Source organism: Staurois parvus, unplaced genomic scaffold, assembly GCF_062004578.1.
Source record: "Staurois parvus isolate SC_StPar_1 unplaced genomic scaffold, SC_StPar_1.0 ptg001130l, whole genome shotgun sequence".
Classification (NCBI taxonomy): Eukaryota; Metazoa; Chordata; class Amphibia; order Anura; family Ranidae; genus Staurois; species Staurois parvus.
The window spans coordinates 935,757-950,113 of NW_028318926.1; the positions used below are offsets into that span (position 1 = coordinate 935,757).

A 14,357-nucleotide genomic window follows, 5' to 3' on the forward strand; every position below is an offset into this window, starting at 1 on the left:
AGTGGTCACCATAGACACGGTCAGTCATTTTTAGCCTCAGCATTCAATATAGGTTTTCATCACACATGAGATTATGATTGTTTGACTGCATACAACACAAAAACATTGCCCAGGACCTTTGTATCAGGCCTTAGAGGGCACAGAAGAACAGCCCTGTGCGTTAACCTCAGCAAGTTCTAGCCATGACCTCCATGTAACCAAGTGACAAAGACCCTCTCTCCCCTACAGAAGGCACCGGGCGCCTCTTCTTCGAGTTTTACCGCTTGCTGCACGAATCGCGGCCGAAGGAAGGAGAGAACCGGCCATTCTTCTGGTTGTTCGAGAATGTGGTGGCCATGGGCATTAGTGATAAAAGGGACATCTCCCGCTTCCTAGAGGTAAGAGCCAGAGGTTCATTGGTAGGGGCCTCAGATGCATTATCAAAGGCAGCTGAAGTGTCTTTGCAAGGCTAGTCAAGAGACACATTGCCACACTGGAGCAAATGTTTAAATCAACATTGTTTCACCTCTTTTTTACATTTTTGCATTTTTATGGGGCGGGTTTTGCAAGATAAAGATAATCAGATTTTAGGTTTTTATACAGGGTCCACTTTAAGGCTGAAGAGCATTTGTGTATGTCAAGGGTGATCCCTGAAGGTACCATGTCTTCTTTCTCTTTCAGTCTAACCCAGTTATGATCGATGCCAGGGAGGTTTCAGCCGCACACAGGGCCCGTTACTTCTGGGGTAACCTTCCCGGTATGAACAGGTTAGTGAAACAATAATATGTATAATAAACTACTCAAAATATCATAATGCAATCCTGTGACCAATATAAACACCACCAAAATGAATAATAAAGTGAATAATAATATTTAAAATCAGTCAATGTCCTCCTTTTGCTTCTGCTGATAAAAAAAGTTCATATAATTCCAATTCTTCTTCATTTTCACCCATAGTGTTTTTATTAATGACTTGTAGTGGTCCCCATCACCATTCACCACATGCATTCACCTCTAGCAGTGGACCTGCCAAATTTCAGGTCAGAAATGCTTTCCCCCACCTGGGGGTGTTGTTGATTCCTCTCCCTCAAAGCCTCCCCTTGGAGCACTTTACTTCCTTTCTGCTTTGGAGATTGTGTCACCACACAAAAACGGGTGTATGGCCCTTTAAATGATTGCAATTTCCTCCTCTAGTAAAAACTCGTCTAGAAAAAGGGGTTCCTCATCGTGTAGTATTTGGTTTTTATTTATTAAAATTGCACTTGCATCATCATTTAACCAATTCAATACCGGGCAATTTTACACCTTCCTGCCCAGACCAGTTTTCACGTTTCAGCGCTCTCACACTTTGAATGACAATTGCGCGGTCATACAACATTGTACCCAAACTAAAATTTTATCATTTTCTTCACACAACTAGAGCTTTCTTTTGGTGGTATTTAATCACCGCCGGGGTTTTTATTTTTTGCTAAATTAACAAAAAAAGACCAAAAATTTTGAAAAAAAAAAGTTTTTCTTTGTTTCTGTTATAAAAGTTTGCAAATAAATAATTGTTCTTCATAAATTTAGGCCGAGATGTATTCTGCTACATGTCTTTGGTGAAAATAACCCAAATTAGGATGTATTTTTTAGTTTGTAGGAAAGTTATAGAGTTCACAAACTATGGTATAGATCTGAATATTGATCAATCCTGAAGTACTGACAGCCAATCTAATTTCTTGAGGTCCAAGAATGTCAGAACAGTACAGATATCACCCAAATGTCAGGACAGTACAGATATCCCCCCAAATGTCAGAACAGTACAGATATCTCCCAAATGTCAGAACAGTACAGATATCTCCCAAATGTCAGAACAGTACAGATATCCCCCAAATGTCAGAACAGTACAGATATCTCCCAAATGTCAGAACAGTACAGATATCTCCCAAATGTCAGAACAGTACAGATATCCCCCAAATGTCAGAACAGTACAGATATCTCCCAAATGTCAGAACAGTACAGATATCCCCCAAATGTCAGAACAGTACAGATATCTCCCAAATGTCAGGACGGTACAGATATCCCCCAAATGTCAGAACAGTACAGATATCCCCCAAATGTCAGGACAGTACAGATATCCCCAAATGTCAGGACAGTACAGATATCCCCCAAATGTCAGAACAGTACAGATATCCCCCAAATGTCAGAACAGTACAGATATCCCCCAAATGTCAGGACGGTACAGATATCCCCCAAATGTCAGGACGGTACAGATATCCCCCAAATGTCAGAACAGTACAGATATCCCCCAAATGTCAGGACAGTACAGATATCCCCCAAATGTCAGGACAGATATCCCCCAAATGACCCCTTTTTGCAAAGTAGACAGTCTGACGTACTTCATAAGAGGCATGGCGAGTTTTTTGAAGTTGTATTTTTTTGTCATAATTTTTCGGAGCATTTACCTGAATGACATTGATTCATTCAGGGTTTTTTTTGTTTTTTTTTGTGCTTAGCTGTGATTTGGCCACAGCTAATCACATGACATGTGTATGTGATTAGCTGTGACCATTCACAGCTAGACAGTAGTATACAATGGATGGCATGAATGAAGCCATCCATTGTATACAACTGTCATGTGACCTGCTGTGATTGGTCACAGCAGGTCACATGGTACCGGCAACGGGGCCGATACTCAGATCTGTCATCGGCCGTGTCCGAGGTACATGGACCGTGACAGATCGCGCCACTCTGCAGGAGTGCAATCTGCGCATGTGCGGGAGGACGCCATATGGCGTCCACCCGGAACGCTGATGACATTTGCCGCCCGCCATTCGGCCATAGGGCGGGCGGCAAATGGTTAAAACACTTGCATATATATTAAACAACGGGGCCGTGACTACCGCGCCACTTCTTACGGCTCTCAGTCACCCGGCTTCTCCCCAGGTTAGTGAAATGAAAGGAGGAGGATAAATTAGTTTTAGAACTGCAGAGTCTGCCCTGTTTAAAAACACGGTGACAAAGTCTCAAGACTTCTGTGCAAGAAATTATACATGTTTTATAATACGTGATGCATAATATTATCGATTTTCTAATGCTTACTGTTAGAAAGCACAGATTTTAGGAACTGTTAAGGCATCAGCATACCAAGACATTTTGGACAATTTCATGCTCCCAACTTTGTGGGAAGAGTTTGGGGATGGCCCATTCCTGTTCCAACATGACTGCACACCAGTGCACAAAGCAAGGTCCATAAAGACATGGAGGAGCCAGTTTGGGGTGGAGGAACTTGACTGGCCTGCAGAGTCCTGACCTCAACCCCATAGAACACCTTTGGGATGAATTAGAGCGGAGACTGTGAGCCAGGCCTCCTCCCCCGACATCAGTGCCTGACCTGACAAATGTGCTTCTGGAAGAATGGTCCAACCTTCCCATAGACACCCTCCTAAACCTTGTGGACGGCCTTCCCAGAAGAGTTGAAGCTATTATAGCTGCAAAGGGCGGGGCCAACTCAATATTGAACCGTACGGACTAAGACTGGGATGCCTTTAAAATTCATGTGCGTGGAAAGGCAGATGGCACAATACCTTTGGCAATATAGTGTATCACCAATGGGGAACAGTTGTTAACCTGACAGAAGTTTTAAACTATTCCATACTTTTTAAAAAATGAAAAAAAAAGGTTTGGTTTTACATATACGTTAAGTATATAGCTTATTGAAGTGTTAAGATGTATTGCGTACCATACACAACTGTATTGCTGTACATATGGCTGTGTCCTGTCATACCCAAGCAGTATACTGTATATCCCTAGAGTGATTGTGCTTCTCTGTCTCTTCCCCAGACCTCTGGTGTCCACGGTGAATGACCGACTCGATCTACAAGACTGCCTGGAGCATGGCAGGATAGCAAAGGTGAGAGATCACTTTTCATCCTTATTTACTCCTTAAAGAAGTTGCTGCCCAGCAATTATCAAAAATAAAATTTACAAAAAATCTCAAGTATACAAAAATACAAACCATTCAGCCTCACCCATAAAAACACTCAAAAACAAACCTACTTTTACATTATAATGGTGAACTCATAGTAAACCATAACTGTCTTTATAATGCCTACAACAGTGAAAAAGAGTAGAACTGAATGCAAACACCAGAGAGGCAAAAGGAAGACTTGCCAGTCAAAGAGGAAACAGTATTTCAATATAGAATACTTGCTGTGATAAAAGTGTGGCTGCTAGCATAAAAAGATTGTTATGCAAAGAACTAAAATCCAAATTAATTCATTGCAGCGCCAAATAATCAGATTCCCGACATCAAAGTGCATACCCAAACATAAAAATCAAAGTGTTTATACAGTGTCAAATAAATGTCTATTATACAGGGTGTTCCTAAAGTCTGGACACATAGGCAAAATGCATATTTTCAATAAATTTCAATATATTTTTCAACATTTTATGTTATTGGAATATGAATCAATAACATCTTCAATGTGATTTCCACCATCTTTGATGCAAAGTTTCATGTGCTTTGCAAGATTCATAGCTAACTTGTCGCCTCCTCCCATGCTCACCTCCAGGACTTCTCCAGAACCTCTTGGAACTCCCTACCCCAGTATTTCTGGTCAGCCTCTACCCTGTCCGCCTTTAGGCAATCTTTGAAAAGTCGAAGCCTACCCCACCTCCACATAAGCAATGTACTTGAGTCACCTCCATCAGATCATCCCACGCAGCTATCACCTTTTGTATCACCTCCCCTTCCTTTAGATTGTAAGCTCCATGAGCAGAGCCCTCCTATTCCTTCTGTACTGAACTTTATTGTGATTGTATTATCTCCCTTTATATTGTAAAGCGCTGCGCAAATTGTTGGCACTATATAAATCCTTCATAATAATAATTATTCATATGACCCCAATGCAGTAACTCCACATTTCCATCAATTTGAGCATATTCATTCATGATGTGTTCCTTCAGGTGATTCATATCTGTGATTTTCATTGAGTACACCTTCTCCTTTGGCATACCCCCAAAAAAAGAAGTCAAAGGGGTTGAGGTCTGTTGAGCTTATATATTGATATATTATACATATACATATATATATACATATATATATACATACTTATATAGTGACATTTCCTATGTGTCCAGACTTTAGGGATACTCTGTAAATTAGAGCCTTAAGGACATTGAAGTGGAAAAAAATCTTCCACCAACTTGACAAATCCTTCCATGTATAGAGATCGCTGGGCACTGCCACCTTAGCAAAGTGAACACTCATAAGCTGCAATGAATACAGCAGTCACAGCATGTATCACAAGCGAGGATCCTTCTAAGATATGCATACACCAATCCTGAACTGACTCCCTTTGAGAGCACCAGGGTCCGGTTCCAGCTACGGTGAATAAAGCCCACCAAGGAACCATTAGGAGCTTATAATAAAGCAGTATTTTATTAACTATTGGACGAAACACGTAGGAGTGGAGACTCCTTGCTGATGGCATGCCACTGCACGACCCGGGTCGGCTTTTTTTGTGAGTTGCTTGTGTTTTTAATTACCATATTCAGCTGACTTGTATTTGCGTTGAGAACTTGCCTCATTTTTAATAAAATACTGCACCATGATTGGCTCTTACTGGCTCCCTGGTGAGCTATTTATTTGGCGCTGCATTGTTTTATTTATTTGGATTTTAGTCAAAGAGGTAAGTAAACCGACAAGCCTACATTCCACATGTATTGTGGCAGAACCAATTCATCATCAGCAGCTCTCTAAATGTTCAGGCCCCTTTCCCACGGACGTTCCGTTTTTTCCATCAGTTCAGTCATGTTTTTTCCAAGAAAAACAGATCAGTTCACATCAGTTTTTCATCAGTTTACATCCGTTTTTCGTCAGTTTACATCCGTTTTTCATCAGTTTACATCCGTTTTTCGTCAGTTTACATCCGTTTTTCATCAGTTTACATCCGTTTTTCGTCAGTTTACATCCGTTTTTCGTCAGTTTACATCTGTTTTTCGTCTGTTCCGTTTTTTTTAAGAGTAGAAAAATGGGGTTTTCTTCCATTCAAAAAAACGGGTGTTAACGGATGCGGACATGAACCACTTGCCCTCCTGAGGATTTCCCCCCCTTCCTGACCAGGCCATTTTTTGCATTATTGCGCTGCGTTACTTTAACTGACAATTGCGTGGTCATGCAACGCTGCACCCAAATTAAATTTACGTCCTTTTTTTCCCCACAAATTGAGCTTTTGGTGGTATTTGATTGCCTGGTTTTATTCTTTGCGATATGAAAAAAAAAAAAAGACCGACAATTTTAAGAAAAAAATATTTTTGACTTTTTGCTATTAAACATGTCCAGTAAAAAAATTTTAAAAATCAAATTTCGTCATAAATTTACACCAAAATGTATTCTGCTCCATGTCTTTGCTAAAACAAAATCCTAATACATGTAAATTATTTGGTTTACGTGAAAGTTATAGCGTTTACAAATGGCGGTATATATACTGGGATTTGTTTTTGTTTTTTTTTTTAGTAATATCAGCGACTTATAGCGGACTGCAGCGGACATTCTGACACTGGGGGGGGGACTGACTTTGTGTCACTGACATCCCCAGTGACACCAATACAGTGACCAGTGCTAAAAAAAAAAGCACTGACAGTGTACTAATGGCACTGGGCAGGAAAGGGTTAACATAAGGAACGATCAAAGGGTTAACTGTGTGCTGGGTGTGTTTTACTAGGAGGTGGTGTCAGTGTGCTTCACTGTAATCACACTGCTTTGGATGGCTGTGCAGTGTGCCCGAACTGACAGGGAGGAGAACTGTTAGTAAACAAAACAATTCTCTGTCCCGTCGGAGATCCTCGGAAATCACCGGTCCTTGACGAGTAATTATCAGCCGAGACCAGGTGATTGACAGCCGTGGCCGCGAATGGTGGCGCGGGTAGGGCGCGCACACGACTCACGTGCGCCCCTACCCGCAAATGCAAGATCACATGTATATATACGTGATTTTGCCTACCCGTGCCGCCCTGTAGCAGTATTTCTGCTATAGGTCGGTCGGGAAGCAGTTAACAGATGTAAACAGATGATCATCCGTTTACATCCACCAGTCCATAGAAATACACGGGTGTCCGTTTTTCATCTGCAAACGCACCGGTGAAAACGGACATACGGAACGCCCGTGTGAAAGGGGCTTCACTCTTGCACATTACTGAGCCCGAAGGTGAGTATTGATTTATGTACAGGAGTAAACATGAAAAGAATATCACCGCTAAACTACAGAGAACATATGGCTAGGGTAGAAGTGAATGCAAACACCAGGGAGGCAAAAGGAGGAGGAGTCAGTCAGAGTCACACCAGCAAACCCACACTCCACGTGTTTTGTGGCAGAGCCACTTCATCAGCAGCAGCTCTCTTTACTATTATTGAGCCCTAAGGTGAGTATTAGTTGATTTATTCATTCCTGAGTCTTTCACAGAAACCAATGTAAGTATCACAAAAGCAGCTTAGTATTTATTGTGGGTACACCATTCTACAAAACTAGTTGGATGGTTTTAAAGGATAAGTTCACCTTTGGGAACATGTTACATGTTCTACCCATTTTTAAGGTGGAGCATGCCAATCCCCCCCAAGACAGAAGTACGGGGAGAAGTTCCCTATACTGTCAGATGTGAAAACAGCGCAGCCTTGCGGGGCTCCTCCCACACGGCTACGTCATTCATTCACAGAGTTCTGCGAATGAATGAACTGTAAGTCCTGGCAGCCTTTAGCGGCTGTCTACTTGTAGTTTTCAATTAACTATCTCATGGAGCACAGTGGTGGTTCTTTGAATCTTCCTGTCAGTATATCTGCTTGCTCGTACATCCCATACGGGCAAGCAGATATACTGACAGGTCTGCAGGAGACCTGCATGGCACCAGCGATCTGCTGATCACTGGTGCAATGCTTTCCAGGCTCCTGCAAACAAAAATAATAAATGCACATTTCTTTTCCTGTAAAAAATGTGCATTTATTATTTTTGTGCAGAAGGTGAACTTTTTTTTTTTTTTTTGGGTGAGCTGTGGAGCTCCATCGTAGTTCATTGATTGTTCCTGTCAGTATATCTGCTTACCTCTACATCCCATATGGGCAAGCAGATATACTGACAGGTCTGCAGGAGACCTGCATGGCACCAGCAATCTGCCGATCACCACGACGCTGTGGAGCTCCATCGTAGTTCATTGATTGTTCCTGTCAGTATATCTGCTTACACCTACATCCCATACAGGCAAGCAGATATACCGACAGGTCTGCAGGAGACCTGCATGGCACCAGCTATCTGCCGATCACCACGACGCTGTGGAGCGCCATCGTAGTTCATTGATTCTTCCTGTCAGTATATTTGCTTACCCCTACATCCCATACGGGCAAGCAGATATACCGACAGGTCTACAGGAGACCTGCATGGCACCAGCAATCTGCTGATCACCACGACGCTGTGGAGCTCCATCGTAGTTCATTGATTCTTCCTGTCAGTATATTTGCTTACCCCTACATCCCATACGGGCAAGCAGATATACTGACAGGTCTGCAGGAGACCTGCATGGCATCAGCGATCTGCCGATCATCACGACGCTGTGGAGCGCCATCGTAGTTCATTGATTCTTCCTGTCAGTATATCTGCTTACCTCTAAATCCCATGCGGGAAAGCAGATATACCGACAGGTCTGCAGGAGACCTGTATGGCACCAGCTATCTGCCGATCACCACGACACTTTGGAGCGCCATCGTAGTTCATTGATTCTTCCTGTCAGTATATCTGCTTACCCCTACATCACATACGGGCAAGCAGATATACCGACAGGTCTGCAGGAGACCTGCATGGCACCAGCTATCTGCCGATCACCACAATGCTGTGGAGCGCCATTGTAGTTAATTGATTCTTTCTGTCAGTATATCTGCTTACCTCTACATCCCATACGGGCAAGCAGATATACCGACAGGTCTGCAGGAGACCTGCATGGCACCAGCTATCTGGCAATCACCACGACGCTGTGGAGCGCCATCGTAGTTCATTGATTCTTCCTGTCAGTATATCTGCTTACACCTACATCCCATACGGGCAAGCAGATATACCGGTAGGTCTGCAGGAGGCCTGCATGGCACCAGCTATCTGCTGATCACCACAACGCTGTGCAGCTCAATCGTAGTTCATTGATTCTTCCTGTCAGTATATCTGCTTACACCTACATCCCATACAGGCAAGCAGATATACTGACAGGTCTGCAGGAGACCTGCATGGCACCAGCGATCTGCTGATCACTGGTGCAATGCTTTCCAGGCTCCTGCAAACAAAAATAATAAATGCACATTTCTTTTCCTGTAAAAAATGTGCATTTATTATTTTTGTGCAGAAGGTGAACTTTTTTTTTTTTTTTTGGGTGAGCTGTTTGCTTTTTTGTATATTCAGATTTTTTGTTGTTGCACAAATACATTTTTGATCATTGATGTGCAGCAGCTTGTCTGAGGGGTCCTTTTTCTCTTCTGTGGCTGTATAAAATTATTTGTACACTTTGTTGGCACACCAAAGTTGTGTGATCACCATATGTAGAAATCATGCAGAGGAAAGTAAGGGCATGCAGGGTCTGAGACCATACCTGTACAAACATAGTCATAACTTAGTTGAGTTGTCGTTTAGTCCTCCTAACTGGAAGGCAGACATTATTTGACCTGTAGTCATAAAAGGATCATTGCTGCATCAGGGTCCTTAAAGTGTTACTAAACCCACAACAGTAAAATGGGACATTTCACAGGTCCATTCACAAAGAGCAGCACGATTCACGCATGCCCAGTAGGAAACCGGCTATAAAGCCGCAAGGCTTCACTCCCGGTCTCCCTTAGTCAAAATGTAGGTGCCAGCACCCGACAGCCAATTGAAGAATCAGCTCGAGGTGAGACACCGCTGGATCCCTGAACAGGTAAGTGCTCTAATAATAAAAGTTAGCAGCTACAGTATTTGTAGCTGCTGACTTTTAATTTTTGGAAGGGGGGGCTGGATCTCCTCTTTAAAGTGTTACTAAGCCCACAACAGTAAAATCAGTCTGTATATGTAGTAAAGCATGCTTGCTATACTCTCTGTGGAACCTAAGGGGTTAATCCTCTGCATTGTGTAAAAACGCTACTTGATCCTGTCTTCTCTGATCCTCCCCTTCTTCCAGTGTCCTCCTCTTATCTCCTGATAAGACATATCATGTGCACATGCTCAGTTTGGTGTGTATTGCCAGAGAGGGTTATTTTGGGAGAGTGCATGCAATCTGTGGGTGACTTGGAACAATCCAGAGATTTATCATAAAGTTCTGAGTTCATTTTCATTTACTAATGCCAAACTCTCTGCTTCAGTTTAGCAAAGTCCGAACCATCACCACTAGGTCCAACTCCATCAAGCAGGGCAAAGACCAACACTTCCCTGTCTTCATGAACGAGAAGGAAGACATTCTCTGGTGCACCGAGATGGAACGGTGAGTGCGAATAAAAATTGAATGTGCAAGCCATGGAGGTGAAGGTTGGCTGGGATTTCTCAAACTTCAAATAAGGCATTTTAGGTGGGAGTGCATGTAATGTAAATCTCTCTAATGGCAGTAAATTCCTGCAGCATACTGATCTAGTAGCCAGTCGGGTTGTAAATTTTGTCTTAGGACCATGAATTATAAGGAGTTTTTGTCTTCCTATGGGATTTATTTACTAAAGCTGGAGAGTGCAAAATCAGACTCCCTTCTGCATAGACACCAATCAGCTTCCAGGTTTTATTGCGAAAGCTTCATTGAACAAGCTGAGGTTAGAAGCTGATTGGTTTCTGTGCAGAAGTGAGCTTGATTTTGCACGCTCCAGTTTTAGTAAATCAACCCCTATAAGTCCATGGTCATGATGAAGCCATGCAAATCATTGCTTTATGACCCTGGGCCCTCCAAACCCCATGGTTATCCATGGTCATAAAATGAGGAATAATCATTGTTTTTTGGGATTTATAATTAAATGAGACATGTAGGTATTCTATGAAAGTGTTATTGTGATTCTCATTGATTCAGTGGAGGATTTTAGGTTCCTTTTGTACAATTACCTTGTTCTAAATATTGGAATTGATTTACTAAAGACATATAGACTGTGCAGTTGCTCTGGAGCTTAGTAAATGAGGGGAAATTTAGTTGACTTCTAACATCCAATCATATGCAAGCAGAAAACATGTTTTTTTTATTTTTTATTTTTTTTGTGTGTAAATAAAGCAGAGTTCCACCCAAAAGTGGAAGCTCCGCTTATCTTCTTCTCCCCCCCTGTTGCCATATTTGGCATCTTTTGGGAGGGAGCGGGTACTTGGTTTTGACAGGTAGCCATTCCCACTTCCGGCACCCCTCCTTCCCCCTGCAGCCCTCTGGGACATTTCACAGGCCCATTCACAAAGAGCAGCGCGATTTGCGCATGCCCAGTAGGAAACCAGCTGTGAAGCCGCAAAGCTTCACTGCCGGTTTCCCTTAGTCAAGACGGAGGCGTCAGCACCCGCCAGATATAGTGAATGCAGGGTCCGGGGAGACCGGATATAGTGAATGCAGGGTCCGGGGAGACCGGATATAGTGAATTCAGGGTCCGGGGAGACCAGATATAGTGAATGCAGGGTCCGGGGAGACCGGATATAGTGAATGCAGGGTCCGGGGAGACCGGATATAGTGAATTCAGGGTCCGGGGAGACCAGATATAGTGAATGCAGGGTCCGGGGAGAACAGATATAGTGAATGCAGGGTCCGGGGAGACCAGATATAGTGAATGCAGGGTCCGGGGAGAGCGGATATAGTGAATGCAGGGTCCAGGGGGAGCGGATATAGTGAATGCAGGGTCCGGGGAGAGCGGATATAGTGAATGCAGGGTCCGGGGAGAGCGGATATAGTGAATGCAGGGTCCAGGGGGAGCGGATATAGTGAATGCAGGGTCCAGGGTTTAGTAACACTTTTAAGTATTCTTTGTAAAGTGAAGCTCATTTACTAAGCTCTAGAAAAATTGCACTTGCAAAGCTCACAGTCGATATGCCTTTAGTAAAGCAAACCCATTGACAATGGGAATTGCCGAGTTAAAATAACCCTGTAAATTTGTAGAGAATAATCCTGCTAAGAGTACCCTACTAGAGAAAATCTCCTATATCCTCCTCTCCTGTTGCCTATGTCTCCTGCCTTCCCTCCATTCCAATGCTGCGGGGATGGTAAGAGACATGGGCCACTGGAGAGGTTAGCTGTTCTCTTGCAGGAAAATCTCAGCAGGATTCTTTTCTTACTTGACAGGTTCGCCTGAAGTATAGCTGAAGGCAAAATTTATTTTTTTTGCCCTCCAGAGGATTCCCCCCCCCCCCATTTTTCACGATACGGCACTCCGTTATTTTAACTGACAATTGCGCGGTCATGCAATGCTGCACCCACATTAAATTTATGTCCTTTTTTTCCCACAAATAGAGCTTTCTTTTGGTGGTATTTGATCACCTGTGTGGGTTTTATTTTTTGCGCTATAAACAGAAAAAAATGAGAATTTTGAGAAAAAAACAGTATTTTTGACTTTTTGCTAAAAAAATTTAAAAAATCTAATTTCATCATAAACTTAGGCCAAAATGTATTCTGCGACATAGCTGTGCTGAAAAAATCCCAATACCTGTACATTAATTGGTTCACGTGAACGTTATAGCGTCTACAAATGGCGGTATATGTACTGGATTTTTTTTTTTTTTTACTATACCAGTGGCGATCAGCGACTTATAGCGGGACTGCGGTGGGCATTCTGACATTGGGGGGAACTGACTAACTGCCGCTGACATCCCCAGTGACACCAATACATTGTTCAGTGCTAATAAAAAGCACTGACACTGTACTAATGGTACTGGGCAGAAAAGGGTTAACATCTGGGGCGATCAAAGGGTTAACTGTGTGCTCTGTGTGTTTCACTGTGTCAGTACATTGCTTTGTATTGCTGTGCCATGCAGAGCCATACAAAGCAGTGTGCAGGAGCTGACAGGGGAGAGATCTGTATTGTTTACATACAGGTGTCTCTCCCGTCAGTGATACTTGGTGATTGCCGGGTGTCGGCAGGCAATCACCGCCCGAGACCTAGTGATCGACAGCTGAAGCCACCAATGGCGACGCAGGTAAGGCGCGCACGATCCCCCTACCCGGAAATGCAAAATCACGTATATACAGTGGGTCAAAAAAGTATTTAGTCAGCCACCAATTGTGCAAGTTCTCCCACTTAAAAATATGAGAGAGGCCTGTAATTGGCATCATAGGTAGACCTCAACTATGAGAGACAAAATGAGAAAACAAATCCAGACAATCACATTGGCTGATTTGGAAAGAATTTATTTGCAAATTATGGTGGAAAATAAGTATTTGGTCAATATGAAAAGTTAATCTCAATACTTTGTTATATATCCTTTGTTGGCAATGACAGAGGTCAGACGTTTCCTGTAAGTCTTCACAAGGTTGGCACACACTGTTGCTGGTATGTTGGCCCATCCTCCATGCAGATCTCCTCTAGAGCAGTGATGTTTTGGGGCTGTCGCTGGGCAACACGGACTTTCAACTCCCTCCAAAGGTTTTCTATAGGGTTGAGATCTGGAGACTGGCTAGGCCACTCCAGGACCTTGAAATGCTTCTTACGAAGCCATTCCTTCGTTGCCCGGGCGGTATGTTTGGGATCATTGTCATGTTGGAAGACCCAGCCACGTTTCATCTTCAATGTCCTTGCTGATGGAAGGAGGTTTGCACTCAAAATCTCACGATACATGGCCCCATTCATTCTGTCCTGTACATGGATCAGTCGTCCTGGTCCCTTTGCGGAGAAACAGCCCCAAAGCATGATGTTGCCACCCCCATGCTTCACAGTAGGTACGGTGTTCTTTGGATGCAACTCAGCATTCTCTCTCCTCCAAACACGACGAGTTGTGTTTCTACCAAACAGTTCTATTTTGGTTTCATCTGACCATATGACATTCTCCCAATCCTCTTCTGGATCATCCAAATGCTCTCTAGCAAACTTCAGACGGGCCCGGACATGTACTGGCTTAAGCAGGGGGACACGTCTGGCACTGCAGGATCTGAGTCCCTGGCAGCGTAGTGTGTTACTGATGGTAGCCTTTGTTACGTTGGTCCCAGCTCTCTGCAGGTCATTCACTAGGTCCCCCCGTGTGGTCCTGGGATTTTTGCTCACCGTTCTTGTGATCATTTTGACCCCACGGGGTGAGATCTTGCGTGGAGCCCCAGATCGAGGGCGATTATCAGTGGTCTTGTATGTCTTCCATTTTCTAATTATTGCTCCCACAGTTGATTTGTTCACACCAAACTGCTTGCCTATTGCAGATTCAGTCTTCCCAGCCTGGTGCAGGTCTACAATTTTGTTTCTGGTG

General features: G+C 43.4%; 1 protein-coding gene across 1 annotated transcript in view; it reads left to right on the forward strand.

Moving 5' to 3' along the window:
• LOC149439394 (DNA (cytosine-5)-methyltransferase 3A-like) overlaps window positions 1–14,357 on the forward strand; it is a 449,390-nt gene that overhangs the window by 434,125 nt on the left and 908 nt on the right. The window contains exons 19-22 of the mRNA XM_089659024.1: window positions 229–377; window positions 661–746; window positions 3,802–3,871; window positions 10,325–10,443. Coding sequence (XP_089515150.1) covers window positions 229–377; window positions 661–746; window positions 3,802–3,871; window positions 10,325–10,443 — 424 coding nt within the window. The remainder of the gene's footprint in view (window positions 1–228; window positions 378–660; window positions 747–3,801; window positions 3,872–10,324; window positions 10,444–14,357) is intronic.